At 36.8% G+C, this 12,798-nt stretch overlaps 1 protein-coding gene across 4 annotated transcripts in view; it reads right to left on the bottom strand.

Moving 5' to 3' along the window:
- LOC103460460 (partitioning defective 3 homolog B-like) overlaps window positions 1–12,798 on the bottom strand; it is a 213,444-nt gene that overhangs the window by 110,997 nt on the left and 89,649 nt on the right. For 3 of the 4 annotated variants that reach the window (XM_008402636.2, XM_008402642.2, XM_008402658.1), the window contains 3 exons: window positions 6,467–6,575; window positions 6,077–6,195; window positions 3,390–3,434 (listed from right to left, as the gene is read on the bottom strand). In XM_008402636.2, coding sequence (XP_008400858.1) covers window positions 3,390–3,434; window positions 6,077–6,195; window positions 6,467–6,575 — 273 coding nt within the window. The remainder of the gene's footprint in view (window positions 1–3,389; window positions 3,435–6,076; window positions 6,196–6,466; window positions 6,576–12,798) is intronic. The other variant, XM_008402652.2, reaches the window with a different exon arrangement.

The raw sequence follows: 12,798 nt of genomic DNA, 5'->3' as shown, positions 1-12,798 counted from the left end.
TTTTCACTCTAAGGTCTAAGAGAACCTCTTCTCTTTTTAGCCATACAATTATTTCATATGTTTCCGTTTCCACAGCTGATTTGATTTCTCTCTGCCGCCACAAAGACATGAGGAATGGCTGACTGCAACATCAGTTTATTTAGACTCCATTTCATTGTATCTCAATATATTTTATAAAAATCTACAAATGAAAGTTTCCAGACATTTGCTGAATTCTTTTGGTTGCTAAAAATTCAACTTTCCGAGTTCTCTTTTCCACAAATGCAGACACATTTTAAACAGTTTCCACCAATCTGACTCTTAGCCTTTGGTAGATTATATTGTGAAATCTCCCAAAGTTCATATTTTCCACAAGATGATTAAGACTTTCCATTACCACCGTTTTAACGCAATGATTGTATATGTATGTGTGCAAAAGTGTGAATGCCCGGTGGTTTCTTGAGGTGTAGAAAGAGAAACCATTGCTGGAAGTGAGAACAGCATTCCCAGAAGTCATTGTCTCACAATCGCATATTTTCCATGGTTCCACCACATATTGCTGTGTTTTATCTTATTCCCGGAGCGGCCTGACAAGCACAGAGCTACTGGATGTGGTTGTCTCAAACAATACAATTGTGCAAAAAAAAAAAAAAAGTTTGGGAAGGGGAAAAAAGCGGTGTCATGTTTGCTGGCACACGCTGTTAAACAGCATGGTGGAGTTTGTTCCATAAGCAACAGGTCCTGCAAACAGAAAGTTGGCTTCAGAAAAAATAATGTAACTTGACCCGTTTGTGGAGGCGTATAATTCAGAAGAAATCTTGCTGGCGCAAGAACTAGTTCACACTTATTACAATTAAAATGTCAATGTAGGTCGTTTTACCTTTTTCGCTCTGTAAGAGCAAGCTGTTGATGTTTTTGTTTCAATGTTTTTTTTTAGTGTTTGGGGTTTAGTATCAGCGTGATTTAAGCAGTAAAATCTCCTTAACTAATATAATCAGTTTTAGTCCTAATTGATGGTGTATAGGAAGATTTCCATAGAGCGTGCTGTGATGGGTCCAAGGATGATCTTTTCAACCCCACTGTTGAAAGAAACTGAAGGAATTGGTTTTAATCATATTTTAAAAATGTCTGGGCTATAATATGAAACGGCTAAGAACAACTAACCTTGACATCATCATGTGCTACCCGCAAGATTTTTGCCACACGAGTTAAATTAATAATGAAAGGAATTGTCCAACAGCCATATGGCCACTTGCAGAAATATTCATAAAGAACAGGAATTATATACTTTTTTGATCCACCCACTGCACACAACTCCACTCAGGAAGAAAAAGAAAATTATTATTATTATTATTATTATTATTWTTTTTTTTTTTTGCTGCAGAACATTTAACCAAGCAAATGAAACATTTAAGAGGATTTAGTTTGGTTAGACCAAATTTTAAACAATTTTAACTAATTGTTGGTACCATTAAAAACACATTCTGGTGTCTTGAAAAAGCAATAATGCAAACTCCTAATTGCGAGAAGAACAAAATTATAGACGTAAATATCGGAGCGTCATGTAGCTCAGTGGTAGAGCAGGAGCAAAACATTCAGAGGCTACAGAAGCAGCAACAGTCCTGGGTTCGAGTCCCAGTCACTGATATTTTACTGCATGTCTGCCCTATTTCCTGTCCAGATACTGATGAATAAAGGCCACTAGTGTCACAAAATCCTGTAAATGTAAGAATGTCAGATGTTTTCTAGAAAAAAAGAATAGGAAGTGAGAAGAATCAGAGAATAGAAATGTCTTTGGTCCTTTCGTGTCCTTTGGACTTGGAAATGCTACAATCAAATTTCATATATTTTGCGACTTTTCAGGAAGAACAGTTAATCTAGTAACTGTGCTTTGATAAATGTGATTTCATTTGCAACAGCAACCAAAACTGATCAGATCTGTTTATGTTCAGTGGAAGAATTGTTTGAAAGGGATATATTTTCTCCCATCTATCAAAAATATACAAATGTTGGAAAAGCGAGCTGTAGTCCACAGCAAAGTAAAATAAAGCAGACCAAAATTAAGAAAACACTGGTTGCCTCAGGACAAAAATAAATAAATGCATAAATAAATGTGATCATGCTCCATAATTTAGTCACACTGTTTACCCTAATTACAAGCTGTCAGAGAGAAAAAAATCATATTCTCCAGGTATCAGAATATAAAACACGTCATTAATAGAAGGAGTTTCATTTTACACCATTTAACAGAATAGAACACAGATGATAAAACCTAAGTTAAACACATTGTATGCATGTTACTGAAGGCTAATGCAGTAAGAGTGCACATCTAAGCATTTTCTCTGCTGCTCAGTTTTGCATGATGTTCCTTTGTCTATATATCTAGTAGATGCAAATAAGCTCAGCAAGCTCTGAAAACCAGGCAAGTAACTACAATTTAAAAAGAAAGAAACTTTTTTGCAGAGGAGAACAAAAAGTCTCGTGTTTTATGAATTTTTGCTGTAATAAAATAAAACTCAGCTTGGCTTTTTTTTTTCTTTCTACATTTTCTTCTTTCATGCTCCTTACATTGCCATGCCGGCAGCCTTACAGAAAGAGTACGGCCATAATAAAAGTGTCTACCACCATGTCTAAAACTGAGGCGTAGCTGAATGCGGGAAACAGGCTGATTGACAAGAAAAAAAGGTGGCATGCAGGTAGAGGGACCCATATTGAGTGCAGCGAAGAGTGCTCTTACATTCAAGTAGCTACAAATGAAACGGAAGAGACTTCAAGGCAAAGAGCAAAGTTTGAGATCAAACTTTTAAAAATATATACGTCTGTAGGCTCCCAAAGCAAGAGCTCTTGAAGAAGCATCAGCCATGTGTGCACCTGAGCTTCCCTTTGAGATGAGTGTGTCCTTCCATAATTCATCCATTTCAATACATAAAAGTGTCTGTCTCTGTCACAGAGAAATGGATTCTCTCTTTGTACAACAATTCTTCGATTTCATTTCCATATGAATAACAGTTTGTGTCCCTTGTGTAATTTGCTTTGTCCACAGCAGCAAGTAATTAACGGGGACAGAAGAGACCAGATGAAAAAGCAAATATGAATCTGTAGATCTGACATAAGCATTGGAAGGGAAATTAATTTACGCTATCATACTGCAAATGACCAATCTCTCATCACTGCAGAGGATTTTTTTGTCCAATTTACTAATTGGGACATTACTTCATTACTTCATAGCATACATGAGACAAATGTGGACAAGCTTCACCTGTTGGACAGTTTGGCAGACTCTATAATATGTTGCTATACAGAAATGATTTACTGAGCTGCTGCAAGGTATGTAAGTATAATACATTATATTGCAATATATATTGCAGTTTTTCTTTTAGTTGCAGTTGAACTAAAATAAAATGTCTCACCAGAAGTGCTTCCATCCAGGGATCCGACGTTGCTCTCATCTGCCACTAAAAGAAAAACCCCACACACAGAAAACTGGCATTAATGTTAAGTCAATGCTGTGTTGATCGCAGTTTCTACATGTTATGTTTCTCTCTTGTTTCCCATGAGCATCTGTTACTCCTGCTTAGTTCATCATTCTCTACCTAACAATTATTCTTCATTTTACAAGATGGCCGACATGCTGCCCTTCTTTCCTGTGATGTTGAGACGGCTTCACTGCTACTGAAACACTTTTCCGTCCTCCCTTCAGCCTCTGCTTCATTTTTCATTCTCCTCTCACTCACTTTTAAGCTGCTGCCAGCCATGTATCCCCCTCTGACCTTTTTGACCTTTAACCTCTTGGTATCTTTTTCAATGTTTTCATTTTTCTTCAGTCACTCTCCATCCGGCTCTGCTCTCCTGACATAGTCGCTGCTTTGATCATCATTCCTAAAGGTAATTACCCTCTAACTCCATCACATCGTTGCTCCTCCCACCTTTCCGGCCCTGACTGGTAGAACTAAACCAATACACACAACAATAACCACAGAAACAAAAACTGGGCCTTTAAAACCAATATAAATCTTTTCTTATCATTATTTAGAGGTTTTTTGGTACTGAGAGATAATAAAATTAAAGAAAATAAATATCGCAGACAAGACGAAGCACAAGGAGGTGCAGTGGAAAAAAAGGAAATAAAAAATTTAACTATCCTTAAAAGTTTTATCGCGTTTGGCTGTAAAGTAAAACTAAGACCATCAAAGACAAAATAAATGATGTAGCTGACCAATAAAATATCTGAAACACAGCGTGAAATCTCTGTTAAAATGCGTCCTGGTAAATTAATGTTGCTTAATTTGTCAGAGTGCAAAAAAAGCACTTTGTGATACATATGTTAATTATATTTCTTGCAATGTGCAATATCGTCTGATTATGTTGTTAAAACATTTGTGGTGTCATTTAAAATCCGAGAAAACAAGGGAGAATCTTGTGGTCATCAATGTTGTTTTGGTGAAATAGACAAAAGTGCTTCCTGATCATATGTCCATATCTCCTCTAATTACTCCGCCCTGGTGAATGTAGCAAGTAATCATCTTCAATAAATGAATACTTAAGTCCAACTCAAACAACTTACTGTTTTTTTTTTGTTTTTTTTATCTTAGATATGGACGTAGCCAAAGCGGCTGAGTTTGAATGATTACTTTAATTAAAGCACAGCGAGTTAAGCTCGCTGCTAATGAATTAAGTTTAAAATGTTCTGCACAGAATTAACTTTTAGACTCTTTAAGGCATTCAACTCGTACATCAAGAGAGAAATATTATTTAATTATGGTGGCATCTGTGTGCGTCTGTGTAACCGATATTTTACAGTTCCGATAGTCAACTTTTTTAATTTGAAAAGACCGAAGTGCTAATGAGGCAAATCTCATCTGATTTGCATATGCTGATGAAAAGGCACTTGTGCATACAATGAGATATTTTATGACTGAAGCTAAAGTCAACTGTGTTTAAGAGTCGAGAGGAGATTTTCAAAGTTCATTTTGGAGTCATTTTAAGAAGATGCCTATGTGCCTTACATACACAGTTCTAGCCTCTTTTTTTCTACATTGTACAGAATTATCACTGCAATAATTTAAATAAACCCTTGAAAGTAAGGATGCTTTAATTGCAGCATCCTTACTTTGGTGATAAAGGATATGCAACATGTTAGTCCTCACTTTACAAACAGCTTGGTTAAAAAGTGCTAAAATACCTCCTTCTTTACTTAATTTGACTAAATTTAGAGCTGTGACTAGACATTAAACTGCAATGCCAAATTACACCAAAACTGACTCGTAGTAAATCTGCATCTAAACGCGTAAAACAACAAAAGAGGTGAAGCGAAGCCCTGAAAACGCATCATCAGCATGGTATTTGTGTAGAAATGAATGTTTGTGCAGTTCACATAAATTTCTCCCTCTCTTTTGTTCGAATCCGCACGCAGACGCGCGCTCACATCTGGCAGCTGAGCAAAGTCGAGGAGGAGGACTGAGCAAAGTGACATTTGAAACAAAACACTTTTGTTGCACTGCTGCGACCGCTGTCATGTTGCTCTGATGTACGCAAAGGAATAGACGTTAAGTGTGCACATGCCCATTTCTGAGCTGACTTTTTAACAATAACTGAAATGTCACTCAGCACTTGCATGAGAACATCAGCAATCAGGGAGCAACAGGTGACAGAGATGTCAGCAAAAGCGTCATTACGGTGGTTTAAAGTCGCTGTTCTGACATTTGGTTCAGAAATAAAAGACCCGCCCTGACATTCTCTTTTAATTTTACACCAAATATGAGCTTTGACTGAAAATTAACTGGGGACAGAGAAAGAAATGAAAACATACAAATTCGACCAATTATCAAACCACTGACAGTGTTATCATCTTTCTGGTAGAGATTTTGACAAAAATGTGAGTATGTTAGTAATACAAACGCAAAAAAAAGCACAAAAAAATTASATAAGAAGTAGTCAACAGATTCAAAATGTAKGTATCCAAGCCTGCATTGATGTCAGTCTGCATGCAGTTTGTGCTGCCAATGCAGCAGCCATGCATCAGCAGGAAAACCTTCCAAACGAGGATGAGATGCATGCGGCCATCATGCAGAACAGATAAACAAGAAAATCACCCCACCAGTGTGATGCTGGTTTTGAGTCGTACCCAGGTCCATGCTTTTAGAGGCTTTGATGTGCTGGAACTGGTTCTGGGTGGGAGACTGAGGCTGGGCCAWGGGGGATGTCTTAGAGCCCTCACTGCAAAAGATGAATGAGAAGGTGGTTATACAGCTATGTAACAGCTTTGCAATATTTAATTTAACATATTCCCGGTGACCTTAAATTCAAGCAATCAAAAAATATGTCCGTCTTCAAATTGAATCAAAACATTWAATGTAATTTTCTTCCATGCAGACAACAAGAATCTGATAAAAAGTGATTAGTAAAGACAACAGTCCTCGCTTGGGTTTAATTATCAGACAGAGTTAAGCTTTTTGTATGAGGACTCTGGTAAAAAGCTCAAACACACCTTTCCTGTAAGAAGGAGGGCTGATTAGAGCTGCTCATCTCCACATCTTGCCCGTACAGCACTCCCTCATCTTCCTCCTCGTCCATGTGAAAATAACTCCCATTGGTCACTGAAACGCAGAAAACAAAATAAGATAACCTGGATTAATACAATGAARCCAACCAAAACAGATTTTTCCTACCTTTGGAATCMGATTACGCTGATGTTTATGATAATAAATTGTATTTCCAGAGAGAGAATGAATGACGCTGATGCTCTGCTGTGTCACAGCCAGGATAAATATTTATAWCTTCACATTTAGCTGAGAGTGTATTTTTGGTGATTTGCTTTGAAAAAATGCACCAAARGGRARKKRMYWRRMMARKYMARGRMMWWAAAAAAAACTATAAAATGAATTATGAAATGTGGACTATTCAGCGAGAAAGAAAACAAACCCATTCCATGACATTTTGTTCCCTGAGTATCAATATGATGTGACACAAACACCCATTTCTCTTATCCACTGGTCACTGAGCAGGATGAACCACCCATGATTATCTTGCCATTGTGCACATTAAGGCAGATAATGAGGGAGGTAAAATATCCCCCCAAAAAACTGCAGCAGAATGTGGCGTCCAGGGGTCACCAAGTCTCCACGACGGAAATTAGATGATGCTACACGCCAGCTGGTTGTTTTGGAGGCATGTCAGGAAAAAACATCTTTCTTCCTTACGATAGAAATTAAATATGTGGATTTTATTAAATGCTACAGGGACTTTAACTGCAGCTGTGTAATTTGCTCAGAGTCACTAAAATTATGTTTTTTTTTAGCAACAGACTCCCGATAGGTCTGGTGTAAAATACAGAGCCTATGAAAAGTATTCACCCGAATGTTTTACCCTTTTTGTTGCTTTTACAAATCAATCATGAGCAACAAAATTTGCCGGTTTTACTGTGCATTTCATAGAAAAGTAGCCAAACTATTGTTGTTAATAATACAACAGCATCAACAACTATCTGGTCAAACAGCAACTAACCTGGTGTTCCAACCAGACAGTATCATTTTCTCTTAACATCATTCACAGGCTTCCTAATCTGATTGGAGCAGTAAAACAGAGAGAATGACATACAAACTGAGAGAAATGTGACCTGATCTCTTCCTCACAATAAATGAGTGAAGTTGTTTTAAACTTTAAGCAARTGRGTTTTTATTGTAAAGGCGGCTGCAGTGTTTCTCTTTTTGGRTAGTCCGTGTTTGCATTGATGTCATCCCAACTTAAAAAAGAAAGTGATGCACAGTTTTATATTTTGAAAATACATTGACAGTTTATCATTATTACAATATAATTGTGTAAATTAGTAATATTTATAAGTTCGTAATATTTATTGGTTGTCTGTTCAAATTGTCATGAACACACAACTTACACGCCAATCAGATATTTAGTCTGTTGGTTGGAGTCTCACTGCAGTAGAAACACAAAGATAGCATGGATGATGGCGTCCAAGATGTCAAAGGTTAAAGTGAGTGTTTTAAGTAAAAATATTACAATTTGGAGTGGTGCATGGTGAGACAAAAAGCTGGACCACCATATAAAGAGRCCATCAGCTGTCCAGGAATCATTTCCTGACCTCAGGAACTTTTCTGCATGTCTTCTTCCCTTTTCTGTTTGTCATTTCCCATCTACACCACTGTGAATAAAGACAACTAGTGTCACAAAAAATCCTAAATAGGCAAAAAAGAAAAAAAAAAAMAAAAAAAAACATGCTTAGTTTTCCTCTAGCATTTATTAATTGAAGTCTGATGTAAAGTGGTTCTGTTTGTGGAGGACACCCAGATGTTCACAGGAACTACAACTCGATATCAGACTTAAGAAGCAAAAAAAAACTTGTACGTTTACATTTTTTAAAATCACTGAGTTTGAAAAAGATATATTTTGGGGTTTCTTCCTCCCACAGTATAAAAGCATGACTGTAAAGGCTCCAACATACTGAGGTGTACTTCCCTCCACTTTGAGTTGGACTCAATGCGCAAACGGAAATTTTTACATCATAAATGTTTATCCCTCGTGTTGCCCTATGAGAAAATAAAATGCTGGCCTCTGGCCTCCAATTTGGAGGGACTGTGAAAAGACCGTTGAMGATCCCGCTTTTTGTACGCTCCAATTTTGTGAAATATTGTAATACGAGAGTACCAGCAAATGATTTTACCTGATTAAATTTTAAAAAATCTAATAAAATGTTAGATATTAAGAAATATTTCAYATGTGAAATTATTCTCCTGCAACACAACATGAATTAGAATGTTTTACACATCTTTTCCAGGAAATTACTTTTTTTTTAAACACTAGAGATGGTCCAGCCATTACAGCTTCTGTTTTCAGTTTTTTTTGTCTCTCAAATATCTGATCTAAACACCTACTTTAATCAATYCATCTGGCAACATAATAGTCTGTGCTGTACTTACGCTCCATACCCCATAAACACAACAAGAGCACTACTGTTAGGCTTAAAATCTATTTTCCCGCATTCTAGGCTCGGAGTGCTTCCAAAACGTCGGCAACCTGGAGCTCAATACTGCGTCTGAAAGCCTCCTAAGTGGGGCTACTGCTGCTCAATAGAACATGAGTGAAAGGTGGGTGAAAATAGACTTACAGCACAGCGGCAAGGTGCTGGTTTGAGTCCATTGTTCCAAAAAGACTTACATGAGATGGATTTTAAGGAAGGCTGACAAAAACTTCCATTATGGATCTAATGGAAGATATAAACACAGCCGAGCCGGAAGGTCATCGGTTATCCTCATGGTAATTTGTGGGAAAACCTCCAGCTGCTTCCATCATTTGGGAAAACAGCGTTTTTTGAGCCACATTGTTCTTCTGTTTTGAGCAATGTTTGCAAAATCTGTCAATACTTATTTCTCAGAAAAGTTAAGAGACGAAAGTAAAAAAAAAAAAATAATAAATAAAAATAAAAATGTACAGATGAGCAAAGCTAAGCAAAAGAAAAAAAGGAGAGATGATGAAAAGGCAGCTGAAGATGGAGCAGATGTTTCACACTGATATGGCTTTGTCTGGGCTTATGACAACTTGATACACAGACACAAAATCCTCTCCAGTGCCATTTACATACAGTCATCACTTCTCGGAGTGTATTGCTGCTGCACAACACAAGCTAGAATTACTGCACATCACTTCGCTGAATGCCCTTTATCTGCTTGCATCTGCACACGTGCGTCTGAAAGCAGAGACGTTCGGAACTGCAGGGGAAGACAGGCATGTCTGAAGATATCACGCCGCCTTCATCTCCATCCCTTCCTCCCTCTTTCCACACTAATCACCTGCTTTATTTTTCTCCAGCTCCTTTTCTTGCAATCTGATATTTTGGCTGCCATTTATCTCTCGTCTCAGATCTCCCATAAATCATTTTATCTCCCGCTCAGTTTTCAGCTTTTTATCCCCCCCACCCCTGAACTCCCTTCCTTCTCCTCTTCACTGCTAGCACCTTAATCAGCCAAACTGTCAAAAACACATTTTTTATTTCACCTCACACGCGCAGAAATCTGTTTTCACTGACTCCCGCTATTTGAAGTGAAAAGGCATTTGTTGTGGATGATAGATCAATAGCAGTTTTCCCCAACAGCAGATAGACAAATTGTCTTCTTYGACACTCAACTATTCCTTTCTGTCAGCTGTGTTTGCTGCAGCTAGTCTGTTTTACAAACCATGAAAAAACAATGTGGCTTTTTGGGATTTTAATGTGAGGTTGTGCTGGTCACCAGCAGATTTAGTTTAGCTCTAAGAAACATGTACAAATGTCTACTTTTWTCCATAATCMGGTTTGAGCTTAACAGGGGKTTAAGTGTACACACTCGTGTTAAAATGCCAGGTTTTTAGGATGAACAGTCATTTCAAAGACTTTCTCCACAAACAATGAAATAAATCACACTCAGTTCCACTCAAGAACAAATATACCTGTTGGAAACAGTCATCTTCATTTTTTGTACGTACTTTTCAGGGGAATTTGGAAGAATGCTAATGTGATGCTAAAGGAAAAAAAAAAAGTCTTTATCTTTAAATACCTTAAGGTTTTAGTCAAAAATTGAATTGTACTTGGGACTGTTCATGACTTTGCTCACATTGATGAAAGCCCCACAGACATCTGAAGGAAAGTAACCCTATATTCTAAGTTTGATTCTATTAGACYGTAACACATTCTCTCACAAAGTCATTAGCACATTTTAGCAAGGCATAGATGCTTTTTTGTTTTGTGGGGGGGGGGTTTGCAAGTAAAGATCAGTGTTTTGAAATTCTACTCCAAAGTCCRAACAAATTAAAAATAAAGTAATTATTGAAATAATTAATTTATTTATTATTGAACTTCCAAGTTAAAATAATTATTRAAATCAACCGCATAAATACATAAATAACACATCTGCATAAATATGTAGCGATTCTTTATTCTCAATTTATTCTTGTGAATAGGCARACATTAAGGGAAAAAATAACAAAATATAATTCTAATTTGGACCTTAGTGCCAAATGAAATGAATTCAGAGTATGAAACAGTTCATTAGCAGAGTAAAACACTGGCAGGCACAAACACACACTAATGCACAAAGATAAACAACCGAGCAAGCAAAATAACTCAGAGAGCCTAAGATATGTGCCTACTGTACACAAACACAGGCTTAGAAATGCAAACACACACCACCATGTTCATCCAAATGACACTGTAGCTGAGGTGAGTTTGAACAGCGAAGTGTATTCAAGGTCAGAGCTGTTTGCTGGATTCAGTGTAAACACACAGACAAATAAAACCAACACTGTCTGATACTGGCCAAAAAATCCCTGAACCAACACACCCACATGCACACACCCACACACAGTGGAGACTAACACGACTCAAAACAAGCAGAGATATCATGCAGGACCAAAACGGCACACTTTCAAACAAACGAGCAGAGAGAACAATGACGACTGCACAAGCGATGGAGCAATAATTTATATTCATATCCTAAAGACTTAACACAACCAAAGCTCACTAAACCCTAACCAACTGTTAAAAAAAAAGACACCCCCCCCCTCAAAAAAAAACACGTTGAACATTGTGGGAATCTATTCTGTTTACCTACTGTGGCAAACAAATGTATATCCACCAAAACATGAGAAATACAGGAACACACAAAAATRCAGTTAAACATGATTATTACACACAAATAACACAGGCAAAGAAGCAGCTATGGTGTGAGAATATGACAGAAAGAACATTGAGCAGTTAAAAAATTTACTTTACAATGTAACAGCAGATTTGTCTACGGCCACTGGAAAAATAAAGAATTGAGACTTTTTCAGACATTTTTTYTCTCTGAATTATGAGAAAAAGTCAGAGTTCAGATTTTAATCTCAAAATTCTGAGAGGAAAATACTGGAAAAAAAATCTTAACGCCTGAGTTATGAGACTTGTTCTCATAATTCAGAGAAAATAGTCTGAATTCTGTCAAAAAGTCACAAATCTGAGATAAAGCCAGAACTTAAATCTAACCTTTGTTCCTCATTATTCTGAAAATAAAGCAAAAAAAAAAAAAAAGAGTAATATGAAAACAAAAAAGAAAGCCTGGAATGTAAGATGAATGAAGTCATTCCTTTAATTTTTTTTTTTTTTTTTGCAACTTTATTTCACAGTGCTACTGTTGCACATTTTTGATTTACTCAATATAGTGGGAAAAGTTTCAAAATCACCTAATTTTTTTCAGTAACAAAAAAATAAATAAAATGTAAAATTTTCAGGGAAGTGAAACTGCTTGAAAATCAAAAATATGAGACCAGACCCACTTGGAGTGCCTGTTAAACAAAACCCCATGTTATTTTGGCATTTTTAACAAGCAAGTGGTTTCAGACGAAATTCCAGTTGTTCTTCTCAAACTCCAGACATTTACATTAATCTCGGCTAGACAAAAAAAGCTTTCTATTCCTGCCACGCCTCCAAAATGAACCCCTTGGCTTGCAGATGGTATCTAATAGTTGCTTTGGAAACTTGGTAACTCCATGACTCCACTCTTTGCTTAAGTTTTCTGACCTTAAAGAAAACTTGTCCTCCCTCACTGTATCCCCCCCCCACCATGTGGTGGCAAGATAAACTCAGGTCTTCATATTTGCACATAAATTAAGTTGTACTCCATAGTCTCTTTTAATGTTGAAAGTTACCAAGTCTTTTTCTTTTTTTTTAAGTTTGTCCTTCTTTTTTCAATTTTACATCCTTTTGATGATAATATTGAGCTCCTCATTAATTCTTTTAAAGACACTGCCTTGGCATTCTCTATCAGCTTGCTCCTTACAAAACTAGTCACGGCTCTCTTA

The sequence above is a fragment of the Poecilia reticulata genome, linkage group LG2, assembly GCF_000633615.1.
Source record: "Poecilia reticulata strain Guanapo linkage group LG2, Guppy_female_1.0+MT, whole genome shotgun sequence".
NCBI classification, from domain to species: domain Eukaryota; kingdom Metazoa; phylum Chordata; class Actinopteri; order Cyprinodontiformes; family Poeciliidae; genus Poecilia; species Poecilia reticulata.
The sequence above is the reverse complement of the archived record's forward strand: the minus strand, read 5'-3'. Positions and strand labels throughout refer to the sequence as shown.